The sequence below is a fragment of the Melanerpes formicivorus genome, unplaced genomic scaffold, assembly GCF_026170545.1.
Source record: "Melanerpes formicivorus ecotype bairdi unplaced genomic scaffold, bMelFor1.0.p_v2 SCAF_94, whole genome shotgun sequence".
Taxonomy (NCBI): domain Eukaryota; kingdom Metazoa; phylum Chordata; class Aves; order Piciformes; family Picidae; genus Melanerpes; species Melanerpes formicivorus.
Window position 1 is genome coordinate 340,154 of NW_027142446.1, and position 25,455 is coordinate 365,608.

At 43.6% G+C, this 25,455-nt stretch overlaps 1 protein-coding gene across 3 annotated transcripts in view; it reads left to right on the plus strand.

Moving 5' to 3' along the window:
* The window catches only part of STAU2 (staufen double-stranded RNA binding protein 2), a 195,548-nt gene that overhangs the window by 159,832 nt on the left and 10,261 nt on the right, over positions 1-25,455 (plus strand). The window contains exon 14 of one of the 3 annotated variants that reach the window (XM_068165894.1): positions 10,287-10,456. The exons of the other annotated variants lie outside the window; for them this stretch is intronic. Coding sequence (XP_068021995.1) covers positions 10,287-10,445 — 159 coding nt within the window. The 3' untranslated portion in view covers positions 10,446-10,456. Of the gene's footprint in view, positions 1-10,286; positions 10,457-25,455 lie in introns of those variants that run through there. 3 annotated transcript variants of the gene reach the window in all.

The window sequence follows — 25,455 nt, forward strand, 5'->3', positions numbered from 1 at the left end:
AGAGCACACCCCCAGCCGGGGCTGTGATGTGGGCAATGTGTGAGAGAAATAATCTGAGGGGATAAAATCTTCCCCCTCCCCATCTCAGTTTAATTTCAACCTTCTGCCATGGGCAGGGATACCTTCCATGAGGTCTAGGTCTCCAGAGTAGAAGAGCATGCTTCCGAGCACCGTCATACTTTATTTCAAGACTTTCTTCATAATGCACAGGCACTTAGAAGTGGGAAATCTGAGGCTGAGAAGGATGCCACATAGCATCCTTAGCTGGTATTACTGTCAAAGTCTCTGTATTGTCAAACCACCGAGAGAGGTTGCATTTCATAGATGTTTTCCTGAGGAATTGATAGAAGGCTGTAAAAAATGACAGTGTGCACCTGACAGAAACCAAACAGAATGCATCCTATAGATGCAGTTTCCATTAAATGTATCCCCACTGGTAATTAAAAGGGCTTCAGTCTGTTTCCTCTCAAGCTTTCCTTCTCAAAGCACTTTCCTGCCAAATCCTGTGTTTACTGAAGCCCTTATGTGGAAAGCCCCCTTCCCCTCCCTTGCATCCAGTGAAGCCAATGAGCTGTAACCCTTATGCTCCCAAAACTCTCTGATCAGCAGAAATTAATCCACTCTCTTTGCCCACTTTTAACACATGTCCCTACCTTAAGCCAGGAGAATGAACCTTCCTCCCTTTTAATGCTCGCTGGAGGACTGACAGACAGATGGTACTTCTCTGAGTTTCATTAGTCATTATGTAGCTTCACACTAAAGCCAAACTGCTAGCTGCTGATGCAAGAGGTGGTCTCAGCCCTTTCTCGCCATCTCCCTCCCCACAGCATGGTCACCCTGGCACCTGGCCTCACAGGACTCCTTCAGAGGTCTAGGCCCAGAACCCTGTGACTAGATTTATGGCTGCCTGGGACATTCATCTGGTGCCCATGGTGGTGAGAGACTGGGGGCAGAGCACATGCCTGGGGTGGGAGGGAGGAGAGAGATGGGACAGCGGATCTGGGGAGCGAGTTAGATTGGCCTGGCCTTCTTGCCAAGCTAACCTCAGTACTCTGTAGAGAGCAGCATGACTGCACTGTTCCCCACCAAAGCTGTGGTGCCTCTTGGGAGCCAGCTTGTACAACTGAAGTGACTTCCCAATGGGTTGTTTCTAGTGCAGTTTCCCAGGTATGGTTGCATGGTTAGTGGTGACACACATGGGCCTGGCACACCACCCCTTGTCTTGGTGCAGCTCTTCAGACTTCTAGGATGAATGGGATGGGCAAAGTGATTGACATGAAATAGAACTTTTTTTTCCCTGGCAAATCAGTTGTAGGCTGACATTTGTAGCAGCATGATTAATGGAGCAGTACAGGGCCTGGAGTGGTGATGGGGGTGTGGAGTGAGAAGGAGAGAAGAGCTGCTCAAGCAGATACTGACCCCAAAAGAAATATTTTTATAGCTATGGTTGTAGTAAGAGTTCAGCATAGGGTCTCCTTTATCTAAAATGTAAGGGATATTTGGTCGTGGAGCAGAAGGTCTGGGTTTAACCATACTGCCCACATGCCACACTGTGAGTCATTGTGAGAGCCTCGAAGAGTCCAGGGTAATGCAGTTTGCTCCTTGTTCAAAGTCAAAGTGGGTACAACTCTGAGCCCCAAGTATCAGGTGTGGTAAAGCAGCACTCTGACCAAAACTGGCAGTAACTTAATCATAGAAGTTGTTTCTAGGGTTTGGCAGCACATTGAGGGCTAGTTCTTCATGCAGGGTGAATGGGAGGGGAATGGGGTTGGGGGCAAAAGGGGATATGCACCTGTTAGGGAGCATGCTCACCTTGCTGAAACTGCCAAGCTGGAGCAGCCAGAGTGGGTAGATGACAGGACAAAGCTGGACCTGCACAGTATTGTAGCCATATATGGACATCTTCATTAGCATCTGAAGGAGTTATGCATACATCAGCAGCTTCTAACTACATCTCTGTGTCTTCTCTGCTGCTGGTTATCAATAACTGCTACTGTATGCAGGGCCAATGCATTCTCAGATTCTCAGCAGGGGATTACTGGAAAGGAAGGATCAGTCCCACAGAATAACAGTGGTGTTTTGGGTATGGAATGTTTTGTGGCTGGCTCTAAAGTTCTCTGCTGTCTTTCAGAGCAATTCCAACCCTTGCCATATGCTCCAACCTGCCTTTTGGTTTTTGTTTTATTGTGGCTGTGGGCTTTGTGCAAATCTTCAGGATGACTTCTAGAGCTGTTGTGAGCATATTGGGTGTTTGCATGATCGGGGATGAAATGTGCTCAGCACCCCACACTGACCTCAGCCCCTTGAACTGGAGTGCTCACCACAGTAGGTTCTTAAGGGGACTGCATGATGTTAGCTCCCTTGGAAGGAAACTGCTGCTGTCTTGTGCTGCTACCCAGACCTGTAGGGACTGACAAACTTTTTCAGAAGGAATTCCTTAGTGCTAATTTGCTCCACAGCATGTGAAGGAGGAAGCTTGTCATGAAGAGCAGCTTGCATGTCAAACCTGTAGGGCTTGTCATTGGCACCTCAGGTCCTTTTGCAGAGGGTAAAACAGTCTGTGTCAGTGCTCCCCATTAGCCACCCTTATTTTCAGACAGAAACTTGACTGTCACTTCAATTTAGCTGCATCATTTCCTAACATGCAATGATGTGCAGGTTTTGTTTTCCCAACTGTAGAGTGTGTAAAGGCTTTGTAACAGCACCTAAACATTTGGTTCATTTGTAAATGAAAGCTGGAATTTCACATTCGTCCTCTTTCTTATGACCATTCAAAACAGAGACACATTCATACATATAGATAAATATGTATACATATATGTATATAGTTCTGTTCTCCCTGTTAAACAAACTTCATTCACTTCATGCTGCTTGTGGGTAACCTTTTAGTCAGAACAGGATCATCTCAAGTACTTTTAAGTTATGTCTACAGAGTATAGCTGCCCACTACACGACACGTTAAAAGCTTTAAATACTTCACACATGTAAATATTGTTACTACAAGTTTGCTTTCATGTACTGGGAGCCCTGATCTTTAATTTAGGACTTTGTTTCATTTCTAGCTGTCTCTATTAATAAGTTTGAGGCATACAGCTCCAATCTGTATCTCAGTTACCTTCTATCTGAAAAAAATGTTTCACTTTTTCCCCCTGCAAAACTCTGAATTTCTAATTATGGAGGGGGGATGTTTATCATTGTTTGAGGTGTCTGTTTGACAAGCAGTCATGCAGAAATAGTGCAATGTGTAGGCTCCCAGTATAAATAGAAGCAATCATGATCCAAACTGTGGATAAGTAATTAGAATAATAAGTGGAAATAAAGAAGCTTTGTCAGTTTGCATTCCTGTTTCTGAAGCAGCTAAGGGCAAGTGAAGGAACTGATCCTTATCTTTATTTTTTCCCCAAAAATAAGGATAAAATTGGATTTAAGAATAAGAGTTTACCATATGAATTCAGGTTTATGGAGGATATACTCTAGCCTGTCAAAAATAGTATGCCTAAGGCAGATTTTCTTCTACAGAGAAGAATGCAATAAAGGTTAGGGTTATACTGAATCTGAACTGCAATATATTAGGAAATGGTTTGGTTCAGTAATTCCTGGATTGTTACATTCAGATTTTCAGTCACTGTGGTTCTTTGATGATTAAAAACCATAATGAATCCACTGGTCAATGCCAAAGACTAGTCAAGGTAAGGGTCTAACTTTTCTTTCTGCCTGATCCTTTCAAAGCAAGGAGGTAATACTTTCCGCTCGTTAAAACGGTGTGGTGTGTATTTCAGAGAAACGATTGGAAGTAGTGACAGTGACACTAGCCTCAGCCAACAGTGACCACCATGTCTATGTAACAGACCATAGCTGACTAAGAAGGCTCTGGAAAGCTGGTGTCTTCTCAAGTGTTTTTCGCTGTCTGAACTAGGATCTAGAGGATGAGGTCAAAGAAGCCTGCACGTGGCTCATATAGTCTCCAGCATGGCTTAATCAGCCTCAACACTGCCCTACGTGAGAGCAGAGCAATCTAGTCTTCTGATTCTCTGTTGTGGAACCTAATAGGCACAACAGTCTTTTTTAACTATTCTGTGCTACAGGTTTGTAAACACTCTGAAGCTAAAAAATAAGCAGACAACCCCCATTCTTTCCTGGTACTGACAGTTCTTACTTGTAGACTAGTTTTATAAGTAACTCCAGGTCATCTGATGTCTTATTCATATAAAGTGTGTTGGCAAAATCTGGTGTGAGTTGGTTCCATTTCTTCAACTTTCTTTTTTAATTCTCTTTCCCCCCCTGTACTATTCCATGGAAGCATTTATATGTTTTTTAATAATTTTGGAATTTGGAAGTTTATTCATATCTCCTTAAGCATGTAATAGTTCAGGGAACACATAATCCCTTTTAGGCAGCAGCTTTTACAACATGTGGTGGGTGTCTCTGAATCAGCATCAAATGTTGGCATCTCCACTTCCCTCTTCATAAGAACTAGTGAGAAAGAAAATTTCTCAAGTGAATGTAAAGAAGTAGTGCTTCTTTCCTCGGTGGAGCAAAAAAAAGGAAGGAAACCAGATTTAATATTGAATGAAAGAAGATGCTTCTCAAAACCATCTTCTGTACTTCCTGCAAATTTGAAAAGGAATAGAAAATTTCTCATTGAGGATGGACACTGTTATTAAGGAATAATGACACTTGAATGTGACTTGTCATAAGACAGAACTCCTTTGCCTGTGTATTCCCAGTGTGATGTGATGTGTTGGGTTTTTTTTTTAATCCAACCTTGGATTTAGGATATCCTGTTCCTGGCAGGTCTAGAAAATTTAGTCTGTATGGGTAGATTGATAAGATGTCCTAGCTCTTGCTTTCTCCAACTTTCTGATCCATTTGCTATAACTACAGGCAAAAATATTTGAGCTCACTCTTTCGAAGAGCTTTTGAGCTCCTGAGACTGATATACACTCTGGCTGTATCCCAGCCTTAGACTGGGATAAGAAGCAGGAGACCAGCAGCCCTCCCTCCTGCCTTGCCTCCACCCTGAGTTTCCCTGAACATAATCCAAGTGCACGGGGCAAGGGAGGCATTGCAGCAAGGACCCTGGAGGGGGATCTTGCTCCTGTGGTGTTCAGCAGATGCAAACTGAACTGCTGCAGGACAGACCCTGGGAGCAGTCACCGAGGTGAGTGACATATACTGGGTATGGCCCTGAACAGCTCTGCCATTCTGTGGGCCACAGCCATGCTCCACTCTGATATTCACGTTTCAAATCATTCCAGTGTATCCAAATCTTCCTCCTCCACTCTTCAAATCCCATTGTTCAGCTCGCTGAACTGGGCAAGAAATAATTCAGGGAAATGCTTTAGGCGATGGAATGTAAAACTTAGCAAGGTCCAAAGGCTTCTGCTCATAATGGGACCCCAGTACCACTTAAATTCATGGATTACCTGATCCTTCATTCTTCTTAAATGGGATGTTTATGAACTAGAAAATCCACAGTGCTTTAGCTTTCAGGAGCTTAGTGGGAAGAGCCTCTGGTACTATAGGCAGGTATAACCCTCAGCTCTCTTGCCAGGCCTCCCTGGTTGGAGTAGCAGCCTGAGAACAGATCACTTTATATAAAATAATAACTTTGGGGGATTCATGGCTTTGGCCTTCCCAGATTATGAGCCCAGACACAGAAGTCTTACCAAAGCACTGGAGCCTTCAGAAAACCTTTCCAGCGGCAGGGCTGGATGTCTAAACTGTTTTTCCATCCCAACTCAGAGAGTGATTTTTCTGGGATCATGTATCAATAAATAAACTTTTAGCTAAGCTATGGGAACAAAACCAAGTGGTTTTGGCCAGTAATAACATCACAGTTGAGTGAGGATGATGCAGAAATCTGAATTTTCACAGCTTCATTTTGTCTTGTATTTCTAATACTCTATTTCAAATTAATAGAAGATATCTTATCCTATTTTTGTTTTAACTTTATTTCACACATTTTTCATCAAAGCCACAACGTTTTTCAGTGCTGAAATCAGTGTTTTCTGATAACTTAATTCAATTTCTGGATGCATCTGCCCTACTTTTCTTTCTATACTACATGGAAACTGAGTGCAGGGTATTTAATGTTGTGTCATTGAAACAGTGCAGGCTGCTACTATACAGTTAGCAGTACGTGAATTTTGAAATGGAAATGAGCTGGTAAGCTGATAAAGGAATGAGATTCTATTTAGGCCTCTAAACTAGGACAGATCAAGGAATAGTCATTGTTTTCACACCTAAGTAAGGCCAACCTCATTAATTTCACACAGTTTGAGTGTTTTGAGCAGCCTTTGTTAGGGTGGTCTGTGCAGCTAACTCTTCGTAGCATTGATCCTTGGAAATCACTGATATTTCAAATCCTGAAGCAAGCAGAGCATGAGGTTTGAGACAAGGCAAGAAAGACAAATCAGTTTCATCTAGACCCCTGTTTTTAAAAAGAGCAACAGAAATTCAGTGAGGCACAACTCATGTTTTAAGGATTTGTCTCGTGTGGAGTCACTTCTTGTACAGATATCTTTTATTTTCTTGAAAGAAATGTAGTGTGGTTTAGAGGAGATGAGCATTCATAGCTCTCTTGATTGTCACAGGATGCTTAAGTCAGGATGTACAGCTGGTTTTGTTCTCTAGCTGAGTCTGGTGAACACCCACATGGGCTGGAGCAGAGGTGCTGGCAGTTTGGGCACTTGCTTTCATAAGCTGAATTCAGTACCTTTTACTTCTTCATTGCTGCCTAGCAGTATCCTGGGTCTGGCTGGGGCGAAGTTAATTTTCTTCATAGGAGCCCATATGATTCAGTGCTGATAATGCACCACTATTGTATCTGTTGCTGAACAGTGCTCGTGCAGGGTCAAGGCCTTCTCTGTTTCTTTCTCAGTACCAACGGAAGTAGGCTGCGTTGTGCAAGATGCTGGGAGGCAACACAGCTGGGGCAACTGACTGTAACTGGCCAGGGAGATATTCCATGCTATATAGCATCTGTTCAGCAAAGAAACCAGGAAAGGGTTTTCCAAGATAGCAATCAGAGAGCAGCTCAGCATCAGTCTGCTGGTGGGAGGTGCATCACTTGATTTATCTCCTTTTTCTTTACTTATTAAGCTGTCTTTAACAACCCAAACTTTTATTTTTCCAATTTGCTCCCCCATCCCACTGGTTGGGAATGAATGAGCAACTGTGTGGAGGCTTAGCTGCCAGCCAGAGTCAACCCAACACAAGAGGCAAGATCTCATTGGGCACTTTCAGACATCTTAGCTCAGTAGAATATGCTTCAGGTTTGATAGTTACACTGATGGCAATACTCAACTTTATTCTCACATCATAACGAAGGCACAGACTAGTTATCCCTTTGTTTTTCTTTTCCCATTTGTTAACTGTTTTGAGAATGCAGCAGACTAATTACACACAGCCCAAGACACTGTTCTCATAGGTATTCCTTAATCTGGCAAAGAGGTGTGAGGAGGGCATGGATCTTGGCTCAAAAAGCAGGGTCCACGTATCTAATCTGACAGAAATCAGGTAGCCTGCAGCGTTGTCTTGGCACATACAGATAATTTTCAATCCTACCATTACTTTACACAGAACTGGAGAGAAGGGCAGCAAAATGTGACCTTACCTTTTATTTTTGTTCTCTGTACACCATTTCCTCAGTTATCCTGAGAAATTTCTTCCAGTACATGATAGACTTGTAAGTTGTAGAATACAATGGGGTGAGCCTAGCTGGTTCCACAAAGTCGGTCCTGACACAGCCAACTACACAATTATTCATCAAGGAACGAGGGGTCAAAGCCACACTGACAGAATGGAAAAGTTTAGCCTAAAAGTAGCTAACTGTTCATGGGTTATGTAAGATGGGCAACTGAGTAAGTGTTCCCATTACAGTACTTGGCCATGAATGCCACGGGTAATAGTAAGTATGAGTTACAAGGTACATCCTCATGTATGGCATCGGTCAAGCTGATGCTGGAAGAATTCATCCAGTCCTGATGTCAGCATTTTTAAAGGGATATGGAAACACTGAAGTAAGTTCAGAAAATAGCCACAAAAAAAAGTATTTGCTAGAGGAAGTGGGAGGAAATGCCTTCTGGTGAGACACTTGAAAGCTCCTTTGGTGTAACATCTAAAGGAAAAAACTGGGAGCTGAGCTGACTCTGTCAAAGTACTTACAAACTAAAAACCACTAGTTCCTAAGACACTCTAATCTAGCTGAGAAGGATGTAATAAGAACCAACAGCAAAATTCTGAAGGTACACAAATTCAGATGACAAAGCAGTTCTGAGCAGAAAAATGCTTGTCTGTGGAAAGAAGCTGCTTAATGTCTCTGGCATTCTGTAGGTCAGGAGGGAATTTCTCTGGTCAGCATACACGGACAGCACTATGGCAGCAGGGCATATGGGAGGACAGACTAGACCAACTCAGATTCTCTTCTAGGTTGATGATTGGTGAACCTATGTGGTTTAGAGCTATGGAACAGAAAAGTCTCACTGACCTGTAACTTTCATCACTGGTCCAAATAGCACAGACCAGGCAAATCAATGCACATATTCAAAGAGGGAGAGCAGCTAAACTGAAGGAAGTTCATCAGTTCTGGTGCCAACCCATTTTCATAATCAGGTGTTTGATGAAAGCATAGAAAGTAATTCTGCTCCCATGGCATGCTGAAGGATGGGATCAGTCTTCTTTTGGTGGTGCCCAGTGACAGGACAAGGGGTAGTAGGCACAAACTTGAGCATTAGAAGTTCCATCTAAACATGAGGAGGAACTTCTTTAATTTAAAAGTGACAGAGCACTGAAATAGGCTGCCCAGAGAGGTTGTGGAGTCTCCATCTCTAAAGACATTTAAAACCCTCCTGGACATGTTCCTATGTAATCTTCTGTAGGTGAACCTGCCTTGGCAGGGGAGTTGGAGTCAATGATCTGCAATGTCCCTTCCAGGCCCTACCATTCTGTGATTCTGTGATACCTGAGGGTGCTTATTTTTGAAACTGGTGATTCAACCAGGTCACTTTTTCACTTCTCCTTGGGGTTTGGAGTGGTGAATTCACTGTGTTTGCACTGGTTTAGGTCTGTCTGCCTCCTGTAGAAGCAGTTTCTATCTATGATGATGTGCTCAAAATAGGAAAGGAAGCCAGGAATTTGGTCTCTGGTTCATACAAGCACAACTCAGAGCAGCAGGTTTTCAAATCAACACAACTAGGCTCCTGCTGTGGCTGGTCTGCCATTGTTTTTTGTGGGGAAGGCAGGAAAAGTTGCTTTTAAAATTCTTAAGTGTACCTCAGCCTCTGTTCTTATCACTTTCATTCAGTGCCAATTCTGGTTATCTCCAGAGTTCTTTCTCCATCTAACAAGTTACTTTTACATTGCTAGTACTCTTTCAGCATTGGGTAGGTTTCCCTTTTTTTTCAGTAAAAAGATGGTGAGTACTTTCCTGTGGGTACTGTTCCTTACCACAGTGTGTGTTTCCTTCCACAATATTTTTCTGCTTGTCAAATGAGACTATTTTTGCCCATGTTTTCAGACTCCATGAAAGCTTGAAATCTGCAGAGAAAAAGTTAAATAAAAGCTCTCAAAACTATTTCATGTCTTAACTCAGGCTCTGAAGCTGTGGGTTCAAAGCCCATCTTAGATCTTGAACAGGCAGGCAGCAACATTCAGTTTGAATATTCCCTGTTGGATGTGGGAAAACACAGCCACAGTCTGTGCTTTTTTTGTTGTTGTTGTTTGTTTTGTTTTGTTTTAATCCACTGGAGGAGTTCTCTCTTTGTTCTCCTTGTTCCCTACAAAAAGATATATTGTTTTCTCCTGCAATCTTAAAGTGTCCCCTGCATCATAGGGGAATCTCTCCTTAAGCCACAGAGCAGTGCAGTATTTACCAGTGGCCCCAGTGCAGGCTTTTCTCTTCTTTTCCACTTAGTGACCAGAACCCATTAGCAAAGCTTAGCATATCCAGACCTTGGTTGAGTTTGCCTAGTTCCATTATTGCAAAACAGGGCTCTGCATTGTAGAGAGGATGCTCCACTCTCATCCAGCATTCTGCAGAATCCCCTGATGCTGCCTTTTCTTTCCATATACACTGAAGAACCTCACAAGCTGTTTTAAAGATGTCTCAGGCCACTGCAGGAATGAATAGAAATGTCCACAACATGGACAGGTAATATCCTTCCATGATTTGTAACTGCTATGATTTGTAGGTAATAGGATTTATAACTACTACGCTGCAGTTTCAATACACAAAGCTTCCTTGTAAACTATAAAGTCATTAAAACATCTTGATTACCTTTCAGACACCTGCACATCCGAGCTGGGCTAGTTTTATGGGTTTCCCCAGATGGAATGTACAGAGAGAAGCATTTCCAGAGATTGACTCATCCCACCTAACTATTCAGGGTAGGATAATCACCTTCAAGAGTTACCTGTCTTCTTCTGCTTGTGGTAGACTGTGACCTCGGCAAGCCTCGGCCTTCATCTTTGAGTGTGTGCTTGATGACTTCAGGGTTAAGGGAGAATGGATCCATCCATGAATTGCTAGCCTGCCATTTCTTCTCCAGTCAACGATCTATTGGAGGTTTTATTACAGTTTCTGCTGGTTGTGAAGCAATCAGCTTTATAAATGGGGATAGTTCCCAGCTGTGCAAGAGTGTCACCTGTAGTGATGCACTCCAGCGCCGGCAGACATCTTGCAAAATATGTTTCTAAGAGAAAACACCTTTGCAGATCAGACCTGTCTGGACCCAGGTAAGGGGTACCTGGAATTCAGGACCCTGCAGGGTGAGTTTTAGGGGCTGTGTTCTTGTTCTGAGCAGTCCAGTTCCCAGCAGTTGTTCCTCTCCAAAGTAAGTCAGAGTTTTGTTAGCTGGAGGCTAGGCACAGAAATCTAGCCATACTTAGCTCCAAGAGAATATATACAGTTAGGAGAGGATGGCTTTAAACTAGAGAAAAAAAAATTCCAAGTGGAGGGACAATTTAAATTCTTTACCCTCCACTTGTGTTAGCTGCCTCTTGGCTTCTAGTGTATGAGAGCTTCTTGGCATGTGCCTTGCCTGGGGTCGAGTAGGACGTGGGAGAGATTGTGCTTGGATGTCTGCAGTACTACCACTTGGGGGGGAAATGTGTAGCATTCCAACAGATATAATTAATGACAAGTGTTGTTGTCTTTCTCCTGTGCCATCCACCCACTGGCTGCCTGGTGCTGACCCCTTGCTGTCCTGCTGACCTCTCCAAAGTTTATTTTAAAAAGGCATCCTTGCTTTCCCAAACTTTTCAGCTTGGCTTCCCTTGGGCTCTTGTTCAGTGCATGCCCAAGACTGTGCCTGTGTCCACTGCTCAGCAATCAGACACAAGTGTTTCCATTAAAGGGATGATTAATGGAACCTTCCTTGGGAGTGGGAGAGGGAGAAGTGGGGAATACAAGTCAAGAAATGTGTTAGAACTGAACAAAGGAACTTTGTTCCTTTGTTTCAAAACCAGCTTACGTTTCAAGTGTGCCGCAAATTGCCCTGGTCCTGCCCACCTCCATGAAAAGCTGCGCTTGTTTCTGCAGCAGTGGCCTTGAGAGGTGGTCCTGCTTTCAGCCCACTTAGGAGTGACCACGTTTAACAGTGCCACCAGATGAGCTGGTTTCTGCGTTGGCCGATGCAGTAGGTACAGGGATTAACACTGTGCAGTGCAGGTGTATGGAATTTCCTACATTTAAATGCAAAGTAATTAAACAATGTGCAGGACTGAGGAGTGTACAGGGATCCAAACTGGCCCTTATGAGAGCACAGCTGTCCAGTTAGCCCTGCCTAGTAGCAGGGCTACCAGAGAAAACTGCATTCTTCATTTGCATGATGAGGAGCATACATCAGTTTCTGTTTCACCTCACTTCACCCTCTGCTTAACCTTTTCATGTTACAGGATGTTGTTAGAGGCAAAACTCTATTTCTTCCACTTCCATTATACCTTGTGCTTGGGTGCCCAGGCATAGCACCCACCCTGCCAGCTAAGCCACCCTGCAGACAGACTAATTTTTCACTGCCGAGGGGAACTGGTGAAAGACATGAATGTGGGATAGTGAGAGTAAAAATCTTGTGAGGAGGCTAGGAACTCTCTGCTGCCTCTTCTCCAGGGAATGGAGGGCTGGAGCTTCTAACACTGCCAGACAGGACTTTCCACAGCACTTTACAAGCAAGAAGCTTTGTTGCTTTCCAGGAGAAACCAAGGCTTGTGTTGCTTGCTTTTTTTAGTCTACCAATGTATTAGGACTTCTGCAGAGACAACATCTTCCCACAAGCTAAAGAGCATAGGCACCTCCCCTGCCTGCCAGACTTTGATGTTCATCAGAAACAATCAACTCCACCTACCTGGTGAGTTGTTATTCAGCATGTGCACTTCATATTCTTTACGGACTCAATTCACCAAGGCCAGAGCTTGATCCTCTTGCCAAATCAGAGCTGGGCAGTTGCACTGTGCTGCAACAAGGAGGCTAAGGCTCAGCAAACCACATCTGAAAATCTCTTGCCATCTGCACAGCAGCCACACCAACAAAACCAACGACAACAACAAAAAGTAAGCCCATGTTTTCTTCATTAAACCGATTCTGCACATGCTCCTGCCCTCTCCTGCAGTCAAACCCCACCAGGCACTATGAGCTTGTGAAAGGCTGGCAGGCACTGCCTGGGACATCCACGTGCCAGTGCCAAGGGAAGCCCTTGCTCCTCCCCTGCCCAGAAAAGACATTCTGCTTTTGTGACATCTGGGCCACTGCAGCTCCTACAAGAAGGGGGAGGTTTGTTCTTGTCTAGAAATCATTAACAAAGCAAACATGTTGTGTATTCAAACATGGTGAGCCTGTAACTGCAGTACAAAAACTATCAGCATCCAATTCTGACGATTGACTGAAAACTCCTGCCTGGCCATCTGTGTGAAGGAACAAACCTTGTGTGAATACTGCCAAAGATACTTTCCTAATAACGAAAATGTCTTCATTTTAGTGCAGTCGTCTTAATAAAGTATTTCACAGGCTGTTAACTGTAATAATGTTGGGATTTTTTTTTCTCCAAGATGATTGAGTTTTCATCAATGATTGTCTTCATTTATTTATACAGGGAGGTTTTTTACTTTGTTTGAATGATTGATATTCATCCACTCTATTGTCAATTGTTGCACCCTTACTGGAGGAGCCTGAGGAGCTTTGTCAGTTCACTACTACTGCTTTTGTGGTCTTTTGTGTGATTTATACCCATTGTTGATATTAAGTTTCAATTCAGTCTGTCATGGCTTAAAGACAAGAATGAAATTGTTAGGGAAATATAAATTATTGGCCAATTTGCAGGGGTTGTTGATGTTAATGAGTTGAGTTGCTTTACCACAGACATGTCTGAGTGATCATATTCACCTGTGGCACAGCCAGAAAGAAATGCCACTGCTTTTTGCAGCAGTTGTGGAAGGGAGCCTGCTTGTAGCATACCATTAATGTCTTACTTGAGTAAAGCATTTTTCAGCCTTGCAGCATCTCAAATGAGTAGAAACAGGCCAAGAATAGATGGATCGTGCATTCCACCTTCAGTGCAGCTGGGTTAGTCCACTGCTTTAGCGTCCTTGGTGTTGTGTCTTGCATTTCCTGAAGCTTCACCTAGGAAGTATCCACAGATTTACATTTCCAAGGCAATACCTATGAAGAGAGAGCTGGCCATACTCTTCACATCTCTTCTAGGCAGGTACATGTTTTCCTAGATCTAGGAATATTTCCTTCTGGCTGTCAGGCAAAGAAAAAAATAAAAAGCTACAGGAAGAAACAAACTACATCTCTGGGGTAGAAATATGGTCTAGAAACCCACTATATTTTCCTGAGGGAACAGGAAAGATTGCAGCAGTTCTTCTTTTTTTTCCTGGTGTGTGTAGTCCAATGGAGAAAGAGAGCTGCTGGAATATGTGTATAAAAAGATGTTCCACATAACAAACAACAAGGGCAAGAGGGGTTTCACAGAGGAGCAGGTTGAAGTGCAATAGGCACTGGGATGCATTAAGAAGCTTACTGTTGGTCCCAGTCACATTTTTTTTAGCTGGATGTTTGTTGCAGTTTAGTAATGACACACAAGAGAGCTCAGTACGGAGATTAAGTTGTCTTGTTTCTCTAAGTTTTAAGCAGAGCATTCCTCATTTACAAGGAAAATGGGTAGATAAAGATGAAAGGGTTCATTACTAATGGCTGTTGCTGGGACTTGCTTTATTTCTTGTCAGAACCACTGTAGCACTGTCATTTGCAGGGTAGCATTGTTTTACCCTGCAGTTTGGATGATCTTCTCCAGTTGTATAATCACAGAGCAGTATGGAGTATCTGTGGGTGGCTTTAAGAGATTTTCTAGGTGCCTTTATTTCAGAAGTTTGGCGTCCAAGCATTCTATGATTTGTTTATACTGATTTCATTGAGAAGGAAAGAATAAATCTGATCTCCTCTTTATTGTAACTTGATAGCATGGCAGTTATCACAGGCATGGTTTCAATTAGGTCTTATTTGTGCTTGAAGAGTATTACTGTGTAATGTGCATGGTTATGGGTGTATTTTCTCAGCTTCTGTTTGCAGCCTTACAAAGCTGCTGTCTCCTTGATGCTCCACTTGTATTGTTTGTGTGACAGCTAAAAGTATGAAATTTGTAGTGCTGCAGGAGACTGAGCAGAATGTTTCAGTCTCTACTGCCACTTAACTTACACTAGTATCTGCTTTTATTGTATGCTTGATTTTAAGTAACTGGTGAATTCCCCTACATTAGACAGTTTCAATGCCCAGCTGGACAGGATGCTGAGCCATCTCATTTAAACTATATCCTTACCCTGAAAGGTTGGGCTAGATGATCCTTGAGGTCTCTTCCAACCTGGCTTCCTATGAATCTATGAATTCTACTCTGTCATGGCAGAGCAAAACTGCCTGGAAGCCCTGTGAATGTTGGTTTATTTGTTCTGCAACAGCTGAAACTTGCCTGTCACTGACCCTGGAGATTAGCTTGCCACCTGGGAGGCAGGACATGTGGCTTGTTGACCTAAAGCTAAGAAATCTAAAATCCGTATCTCTTGTACTCTGGACAAGTGTTCTCACATCCATGCTGTTGACAAAAAGGGGAGTCTTGCCTCCACCCTCTTCTCTGATGAGATCAGTGGGCTCTGTTCAGGCCTGTTGAAGAGCTGAGGAGAGGATTGTGCATCTGTAGACACCAGCTGACCAAGCCGCCAGGTCCTCTGTATGTATTCTGGCTTTGCACTCCTGGCTTTGCACTTGAGCTACAGAGAAGAGCAGGAGTCCACCTCTGGGCTTAGAGTACCTCATTTCCTGTCTCTCCTCTTCACACTGAATAAAGAAACTGAGTACTTCACTTTAGACCTTTGATTTTTATCCCAGGGACATGCTGTTTAAAACTTTGCTCTTGTAGTGCCTAATTTGTAAGCCCCTGAATTCTTCATTGAATCTCACCCTGACAGGTTATTTTGTAACTAGCAAGATTTGGAATAAGCTCTTTTTGACAGCTGCAGTTAATGGATTTTAATAATAGATGCTAGGATGAAATGATAAAATAGCTGTTAGCAGAGCTTCCAGGCTAAAAGCCAGCTGTTCAGTGAAGTTGTTGGACAGGTATCTCTATTTTTGAATGTAACTGTAAATGGAGGAAAAGCAGGTCCATAGCTGGAGAGTTCAGTTAATCAGTCAAGGAGTGTCTGCACTGCTGAGCTGCCAGTTGGAGAGGTTCCTGAGTTTAAGAAGTCAGAGTTCTTGAGGAACTGGTTCCTCCTTCTTAGTGTCTCTCTTGAAGCACTTCCTAAGCTACAAAGTCCATGAGGCATATCATTGCTTGTAGGACAGCGTTCAGGGGGATGCCTGAAAATGCCCACATCATCACTACTCATCTGTCTACCTGCACTGCAGTAGCAACCAGAAGTAGGAGTTAATGACTGGAGAGAAAACTTGGGTGCAGATATCCAGTTCCTACTTAAATCAACAGAAAAATGGCAGAAGAAGCTGAATCTGAGGCTGTTCCATTAAAAAGGGGAGCATTGAGCAGTAGAAAAATAGAAGATAGTCCAATCATCAAAAGTACAGCTGCCACTTCACAAAATGAACAGGAAGGTAGCTGGGACTGATTTTGAGTGAAGGCAAACCCTTCATCTTACCATGCACTAGCCAAAGAAATGGTTAAATTTGGGTGTAAAATAGCAGTACTGGACTAGGCAGGGGAAAAATATGGATTACAAAGGTTTTCATCAATGCTGCCAGTTAACTTGATCAGTGCAGTAATGAGTCACTGAAGGCAGGTTAGGTTTTTATTTCGCCTTTAGGAAATACCCAAATATCCTCACAGGGTTTTGAGGTAAAAGGAGAAGAAATGAAGTCATGATACTGCTCCTGTATAAAAAAAGGCAGGTTAAAATATTGTACTTAAAAAAAAAAAGTGTTACAAATATGAATATACCCTTGAAAAGGGACAGCGGGGACACAAATAGTATGGATTGTTTTGTTGTTGCTAGAAACCCAGGGGTTTTGCTTTCCTTCTTGCTGTAGAATAAAGACAAACTTTGGGGCACTTGGAAGGTATTCTCACAGGTGAGAAAGAAAGCATAAAGCTCCATCTCTCCTCTCCTGCATTAAGGGGCTAGACAAAGTACAGCCTGCATTTCATCCACTGGATTCAGCTGGATCTCCCAAAGTTTCCAGATATTTTCATTATCTTCTGATCCAAATAGTAAGTTGAAATTTCTACACCTAGTCTAAAATTCTTTTTAAATCTGTGGAAGAAATCATCTTTGCAAAAATCAGCCTGGTTTGGCACTCACCAGACACTTACTCTTCCCAAACCGTGGTTTTATTTTGCAGTTCAGTTCTAATTCCAACCACATGGACACTACAGTCTAGTGAGGAGTTTAACAGCAGGAGCAACAGGCCCAGGTTAAAAATTCAGTGACCAGGAACAAATGTGCCCTTTATTTAATCTCCTAGATGTAGTTTATTTGCTTTAAACTTCTCTCATTTAGCAGAAAAAAATCTAACCTTACAATGTCTTCTTAATCACAGTTACTTTCAATGGGACATACATGCTCTCTAAATTAAGCTAGCACAGAAGTATTCTTTGGACTTGGAGACTGACAGTTAACTATTAAATGGCATCTAAAATACCTGGCATTGCCTCTGAGGAAGGAAAATGGCAATGCCTCTACTGAAAATGACAAAATCAAATTTACACCACAAGTGATGGAAACGTACTGCTTGATGGTCTTGCAGGCAGGAGCTTAGGCTGAAAAATACTGAGCAAAAGTGGATCTCCAAGGTCACACAGCAGATTAGCGGCAAAGTCTTTTGAATGACTCAGATCTTTCAGAGAAGCACAAAGTTGTTGTGGTTGGAAAAGATCTTTGAGATCATTGAGTCCAACTCCCCCTGTACACAGCACTGGTCAGGCCACACCTTGAGTCCTGTGTCCAGTTCTGGGCCCCTCAGTTTAGGAAGGAGGTTGCGATGCTGTAACGAGTCCAGAGAAGGGCAATGAAGTTGGTGAGGGGTTTGGAACACAGCCCTGTGAGGAGAGGCTGAGGGAGCTGGGGTTGCTTAGCCTGGAAAAGAGGAGGCTCAGGGGAGACCTTATTGCTCTCTACAACTACCTGAAGGGAGGCTGTAGCCAGGTGGGGGTTGGTCTCTTCTCCCAGGCAGCCAGCACCAGAACAAGAGGACACAGTCTCAAGCTGTGACAGGGGAGGTTTAGGCTGGATGTTAGGAAGAAATTCTTCATAGAGAGAGTGATTGCCCATTGGACTGTGCTGCCCAGGGATATGGTGGAGTCACCATCATTAGAGATGTTTAGGAGGAGACTTGATGGGGTTCTTGGTGCCACGGTTTAGTTGATTAGGTGGTGTTAGATAATAGGTTGGACTCGATGATCTTGAAGGTCTCTTCCAACCTGGTCTGGTCTATTCTATTCTATTCTATTCTATTCTATTCTATTCTATTCTATTCTATTCTATTCTATTCTATTCTATTCTTTTCTCCAACTCTACTAAGGCTGGTGCTAAACCATGGCCCTCAGCAATGCATCTCAGCCTCTTTGAAATGCCTCCAGCAGTGGAGATTCAGCCACCTACCTGGACAGCCTGTTCCAGCAGCTGAGAACCCTTTCAGGGAAGAAGTTTCTTCCCACTTGTCCTGTCACTTGTTCCTGTGGAGAAGAGACTGATTCCACAAAAGACATCAGGAGCTGAAGTGTTTTCATTCACTTTGAAAGGAACTAGAGACCTCTTGGTTTGTTTTTCACATGGAAGAACCAACAAGTCTACAAATATGCCACAGCAGGCACATTCCTTGTCCCGGTGGTTATGTATGGCACTCGCCTGTGACATTTTGACTTGAGAGTCTGTCCTAAGCCTAGAAAACCTTCTCTGAAAATGGTCACATTCTCACAAAAAGTGTTATTCCTTGATTTAGTGGTTTTCTGAAAAATAATTTTGACCACCTGCCCTCCCCAAGTGTCCTATCCAGCTGGTCACACGTGTCCCCCAGCAAGTCCCTTCTTTGAGGAGCAGCAGGATCTGCAGCATCCTCATGCTACTTCTGATGTACTTTTCTTCTCAAATTTTGGGTCTTGACATAAAAAGGCTGGAATGAAGAATATGGTGTTGTGCATACCCAAGTGAAGGCAGGGAGCCAACAAAATGCTGTTGTAATTACAAGTGAACATTCTTGTATCATAAAACTGCAAAGAAAAAGCTATAAATCAGAGCTGGCCTGGTGGTCCCTGGCAGCAAAGCACAAGAGATTTAAGCTCATTCCCTGAGCTGGCCAAGAGTGAGATCCTCATGGAGACAGTGGCTCATTCCGAGGGAAGGGTATTCCTCATGTCTCCTGAGTGATGGTCATGAAGCACTGATTTTGATGGGAGTCAGATCCAGCCTTCAGCTCTGCAGGAGTGATAATCTGAAAAGTGCTGGCCATTGTGAAAAATAAAGCAAGCTGGGAACCAGAGGAATGTTATCTTCAGGAGCTCTTGTGCGTGTGTTTAGGAGCCTACAGCTCTGTGTTAGGGATGTGCTGTTGTCCACGTCCTGCATTTGATCACATCTTGTTCTACTTGAGTAAGATTGTCCTTCGATTCAGGTAGCTATCTTCACTTTTCTGTGTGCTGCCCCATGACAGCAAACTGTGCTAAAAACCTTCTGTGGGCATTAGGAAAATGTAAGGAAACTAATACTATCCAGAACGTCTCTGTTGAAGTTCCTGTCACTAATGAACACAAACTGTACCTTCAGTTAGAAATGTTTCTTTTCTTTTGCCTTGGAACATTTGTCCTTTTTTCTTTTTCCCCATTCCAGTGTGTCATAAGGAGACAGCTCTTTAAAAGTCATTGATTTGCCTGGGTAATTTCCTAATTTCAGCAATAAGTAAGTTGCAGGAGGGTAGGAAAGTATTAAAGCTGTCAGCATTGGGCAGTTTTCTTTAATACAAGCTGCACATGGCTGTTATTTCCTGTCTTTCTGAAAGATGTGGATTGTCTGAGCCTACATTCACAGTTCAGGAGGAGCAGAATAAGATGATCAGCTGCTGTCAAAATAAAATAAAAATTAAGAAAAAACCTAAAAAAAATAATCCTGACAGTGTACAAAAGATTACAGCCAAACACCCCCAAACTGATAGCTGCACGAACAGCACTTGCCCAGCAGCAATAGTCAGCTGCTAGGAATGCCCAATGCCCCATCAGGTTGGTAAGAATCTATAATTAATAGCACATTTAGAGGCTCTTCTGTAATGAAGCCACAATTTAATCTGCTAGCCTGATTATGGAGGAGGTGAAGGAGAGAGGGCAGAATTGCAGAGTCTGGCTTTGCAGAGTGTATTATCTCCCTGTTGATAGCAGTGTGAGACCAAGGCAGAGAGCTTTTTTTCCAGAACCAGCCCCTGCGATGGTTGGAGAGCTGCAATCCTGGAAGGTGAAGAGCTCTTTCTTGAACAGATATGACTCCCTCCAACTCTGATAAACTTTCCCAAAAGATGAGGGAAATCTATCCCACACAGGATGTGCTCAGCACATTGAGGGACTGAGTTAGTAATGTCCCTGATAATTGTGGATACTTCATTGTAGGAGTCAGTTTTTATTTAAAAGTTTTAATAGGAGTATGCACATCTGTCTTTATACCCAGCAGCTTTTCTGGCCCACAAGAAGTCCTCTGTGAGTTTCCCCAACTGAGCTCAGTGGGATCTCTGTCAGCTGCAAGATTTATGTCATCTTTTTCAGTCCTGAGAACTGTTCCTTAAGCTTTTCACATCTGGATTTAATTGGAAAGACATTAAAAGACATTAAGTGTGTTGGAAAAGCATATTTTAGAGAAGATCTTTATAGACACTTCCATTAAAGGAGCTGATGGCTGTAGGTTAAAATGGGATGAGGACAAGCCATCAAGCAGTTAGGAAGGACAAAAGTGACGTTACAAACTATTTCAGATGAGCAGCTCTGCCTGCAGCTTGACTTCAATCAGGACAAAAATACCAGTTAATGCAGTGTAAAAATACTCTGAGATCAGAATTAAAAGAAGAAAACAAAAAAAGCCTTGTGGAAACATCCCAGTTTCTAATTACAGGCCATATATGCTAATTTCCATGCTTTTCATTGTCAGTCTGGATATGGCTCTTTGGTGGACCTGTGTGCAGGCTTGCAAAATATAACTTGGAAACTGAAGAGGTTGGAAGTATCCTGCTCTGAAGGCTGATACAGGAGCAGAGTTACACAGAAGCAGAGATACAACACAGTTTGGTACTTGGGCTTCACCACAAATGCTGTCGTGCAAGAATCTACAGCCCTGACTCCTGCTTTGTTCCAGCTGCAAAGTGGTGCTTGCAGAAGCCAGTGGGCAGTCCTTTGTAATATCTTACTTTCATCTTCAAACCAAAGTCTGGAGTCATGTTTTGCACTTAAAACCTAAGGTAATGGTCTTGGTATGAGAGAAGAAGCATTCTTCTATTGAAAAATAGCTAAAAAAGAGGAATCTGGTATTTAGGAGATTACTCCCATGTCTAAATACTGGGGGGGGGGGGGGGAGGGGGGGAGTGCTCTTTAGAGTATTTCAGCAAAAGGAATTTCTGAAAGGCTCTCACCTGTCTTCCTTTTCTCCACTATGGCACAGAAAGTGTTCAGCATTAATGGGAAGGTTATTGCTTGCTGGGTGATAGTGACAGGAACAAGGCATTTCAACTGAAATTGTGGCTGCAGTACAGACTGCTCTTTTCTATCATGGAACATCTCTTTTTTTTCAGAGCGTCTCTCTGCTGCCTTGGCCCATGACAACATGCATGCAAACTAGAAAAAACAACTCTTACTTCTAGTGCCTGGCCTTGGGCCAGCCCTTCGCTCATGCACTTTCTTCACTTCAGTTTCCTACTGCTCAAAACCAGGAATAATAAAACTACCTCTGGTCCTTAGTGCCATTTTATCTCATGAAGGGGAAGATACTTGCAAGGAGAACTACAAAGGGTTTAGACTCTAGTGAGTAAGTTGTACAAACTCAGGTTACTGAGTGGAAGATAACCACATTGAAATAAATGTTGGGCAACACTTAATAGTTTGAAGATTTTTGTGTGCTGATTTTGGTGTGGGTCTTTGAGAATTCAGGAAGATCTTTTAATACCCAAATTTGGGCCACTCTGCACGAGCAGCTGCCTAAGAAAACCACTGAAATAACAGAATAAATGTTTATAGCTGATTTGAATACTTCACAGTTTAGAGCTCATTTATTTTGTTAAACAAGTTCTGGCTACTAATTATATGGGGTAGCCCCCATTCTCTGGTGAGGAATTAAGTAGGCTTTGCCTCTTTTATGCACTGCTAGCCACATGGTGAAAGCTGTGGTAGTGGTGTTAAAACCAGGATGGAACTGTGGAGATCAAACAGATGAGGACAAGTGTCTTTTACAGAATGTTTTAGAAGTCCTCATGCACTCTTACACAGCTGAGAACCTCAACCCACTTACTGAAAGACCAGAAGTCAAAATCTCCTGCAGTACAGATAGGGTTAATGACAGTGGACTTGTAAATCTGCGGCCTTGATGTGGAGAAATGTCCATAAATAAATAATTAAACAACCCAAACCATTCTGAGAGCACAGCTGACAAGGATATTTTCCAGCCATCAGTGATGAAAGAGAGAGTGATTCATGGCCTTTCTTCCCTGCTGGTGCACGATTTTGCCTGCCGCTCTGCGTTCTGCTGTTTGCAGTTTTAGGTTTAAAGTCAGGGGGTTTAAAACTCCTATAATATTTGCCTGCAGCTTTTTGGCCATGCTTAAGGCCAGTTGTATGATTTAAACCTCTGCCTACCCATGCATTAATTTGCCACCTAAATGCTCTCATCAGCAGTCTCTAATTATCGAAAGCGTGCATGTCTACCTCCTTCTGAAAGTTGGTGTTTGAGAAGCTTGTGTCTCAGGATACGAAATCAGAGGAAGAGTAACTTGAGATTATCTGCTGTCTGGTGAAATTCTGTTGTCCCTATCTAGTGTAGACACTTGGAGATTTCATTATGTAAAGATATTTGTCTCTGTGTTGCTAATTAAAATGCATGATTCTTGGTTCTTTCAGTTGCAACAACTGAAGAAAAAAATAAAAAGGAATTTAGAAATAAATTTAAAATAACTTCCAGACTTTTAGACCAGAACTGAAAAGCACACACTGAAAAGATAGAAATCACCTGGCACAAAGAGGCTTGCTTAGCATTTATTCTAACTGCTGATACTGGGGCTGAATTCAGACATGCCTCACTAGATACTGGTATTAAACCTGAAAGCTCTTTTGAGGCTGTAGAATCACAGAATTGTTTTGAGTGGAGAAGCCCTTTCAGATCACTGAGTCCAGCCATTCTCTGTCTCTACCAAGGCTGGAGCTAAAGCATGTGCTTCAGTACCACATCTCTACCTCCAGGGATGAGGATTCAACCACCTCCCTGGGCAGCCTGTTCCAGGGCTTTCAGGGAAGAAGTTTCTTCTAATGTCCAACCTAAACCTCCCGTGGTGCAACTTGAGGCCATTCCCTCTCATCCTAAATGTTTATGAAGAAGTGCCAACTTGCTGATTTCCAGCATAGATTGCCACAGGAGGAGGTAGTTACAGATCTCCTCAGCCGCTTGGATCCCCACAAGTCCGTGGGACCGGATGGGATCCATCCTAGGGTGCTGAGAGAACTGGCAGATGAGCTGGCCAGGCTGCTCTCCATCACTTTTCAGCAGTCCTGGCTCACTGGAGAGGGCCCAGAAGACTGGAAGCTGCCAAGGTGATGCCCATCCACAAGCAGGGCAGGTTGGATGAGCCAGGGAATTCCAGACCTGTCAGCCTGACCTCAGTGCCAGGCAAGGTTATGGAGCAGATCATCCTGAGTGCAATCACACAGCACTTACAGGATGGCCAAGGGATCAGGCCCAGCCAGCATGGATTTAGGAGGGGCAGGTCCTGCCTGACCAACCTGACCTCCTTCTATGCCCAGGTGACTGCCTGGTGGATGTGGGGTAGGCTGTGGATGGAGTCTGCCTAGACTGCAGCAAGGCCTTTAACACCATCCCCCACAGCAAACTGCTGGCCAAGCTGTCAGCCCATGGCTTGGACAGCAGCACTCTGAGCTGGGTTAGGAACTGGCTGGAGGCTGAGCCCAGAGAGTGGTGGTGAATGGTGCCACATCCAGCTGGCAGCCAGGCACTAGTGGTGTGCCCCAGGGATCAGTGCTGGGTCCCAGCCTGTTCAATATCTTTATTGATGATCTGGATGAGGGCATTGAGTCCATCATCAGTAAATTTGCAGATGACAGCAAGCTGGGGGCAGGAGTTGATCTGTTAGAGGGTAGGAGAGCTCTGCAGAGGGACCTTGCCAGGCTGGACAGATGGGCAGAGTCCAACCGGATGAGATTGAACACATCCAAGTGCCAGGTTCTGTACATTGGCCACAAGAACCCCAGGTAGAGCGACAGGCTGGGGTCAGAGTGGCTGAGAGCAGCCAGGCAGAGAGGGACCTGGGTGTCCTGGTTGACAGTAGGCTGAACAGGAGCCAGCAGTGTGCCCAGGCAATCAGGAAGGCCAATGGCATCCTGGCCTGCATCAGGAACAGTGTGGCCACCAGGAGCAGGGAAGTCATTGTGCCCTGTGCTCAGCACTGCTTAGGCCACAGCTTGAGTCCTGTGTCCAGGTCTGGGCCCCTCAGTTTAGGAGAGATGTTGACTTGCTGGAAGGTGTCCAGAGAAGGGCAACAAAGTTGGTGAGGGGTTTGCTGTCTACAACTACCTGAAGGGAGGTTGTAGCCAGGTGGGGGTTGGTCTCTTCTCCCAGGCACCCAGCACCAGAACAAGAGGACACAGTCTCAAGCTGTGCCAGGGGAGGTTTAGGCTGGAGGTAAGGAAGAAGTTCTACACAGAGAGAGTGATTGCCCATTGGAATGGGCTGCCCGGGGAGGTGGTGGAGTCACCATCACTGGAGGTGTTCAGGAGGAGACTTGATGGGGTGCTTAGTGCCATGGGTTAGTTGATTAGGTGGTGTTAGATGATAGGTTGGATGCAATGATCTTGAAGGTCTCTTCCAACCTGGTCTGGTCTATTCTATTCTATTCTATTCTATTCTATTCTATTCTATTCTATTCTATTCTATTCTATTCTATTCTATTCTATTCTATTCTATTCTATTCTATTCTAAAAGCAAGTGTTTTGGTAGCACTTGAAAACCTTTCTCCTAAAAATTGAGAATATGTGAAGAGGGAGGAGGAGTTGGAGAGGATACAGGTGTAAGAACAGTCCCACAGAGTCTGAGCCCTGTACAGATCTTATTGCAATTCTCTCCTCTCTTATTCCCACCCACTAGTAAGATCACAGCCTAAACTTGGCGACCAGACCAGCCTCTCCACGCTGGATTAGTCTCTTTTATTAGTGGTACATTCACTAAGTTTGACTTTCTGCATTACTTATTAAAAACTTTTTAATTATTATTAAAATGAGGTGTTTTCAGCAGGGTTTTCTCTCTTTCTAACTCCATCCCTGGAGACTTTCAAGGTCAGACTTGACGTGGCCCTGGGCAGCCTGATCTAGTTGGAAGTGTCCCTGCTTACTGCAGGGGAATTGGACAAGGTGTCCTTTGAGGGTCCCTTCCAATCTAAGGCAATCTGTGACTCTGTGAAAATCTTGTGTCACCCTTGAAGCAACAGAACTGTCTCATCCTAAATGACCCTGCAGCATTTTCTCAGGCTTTTTGAAGAATGCTCTGCTGTTCATTACCCCTGGAATTCAATTCTCTCTACTGTTAACTCAGGCAACCCCTTTACTCCAGCAGATTGTTGAAGATGAAAACCTGGGGAAATAAAATTCCATCTTGAATACCATCTCTCGCTCCATCCACTCCTTGGAATACTGAGGGCCATGTAGGAATGAGTGGACACGTCTGTCAAAACTGGTGGAAGAAGGTGACATGCATGCTGCTTTTGACAGA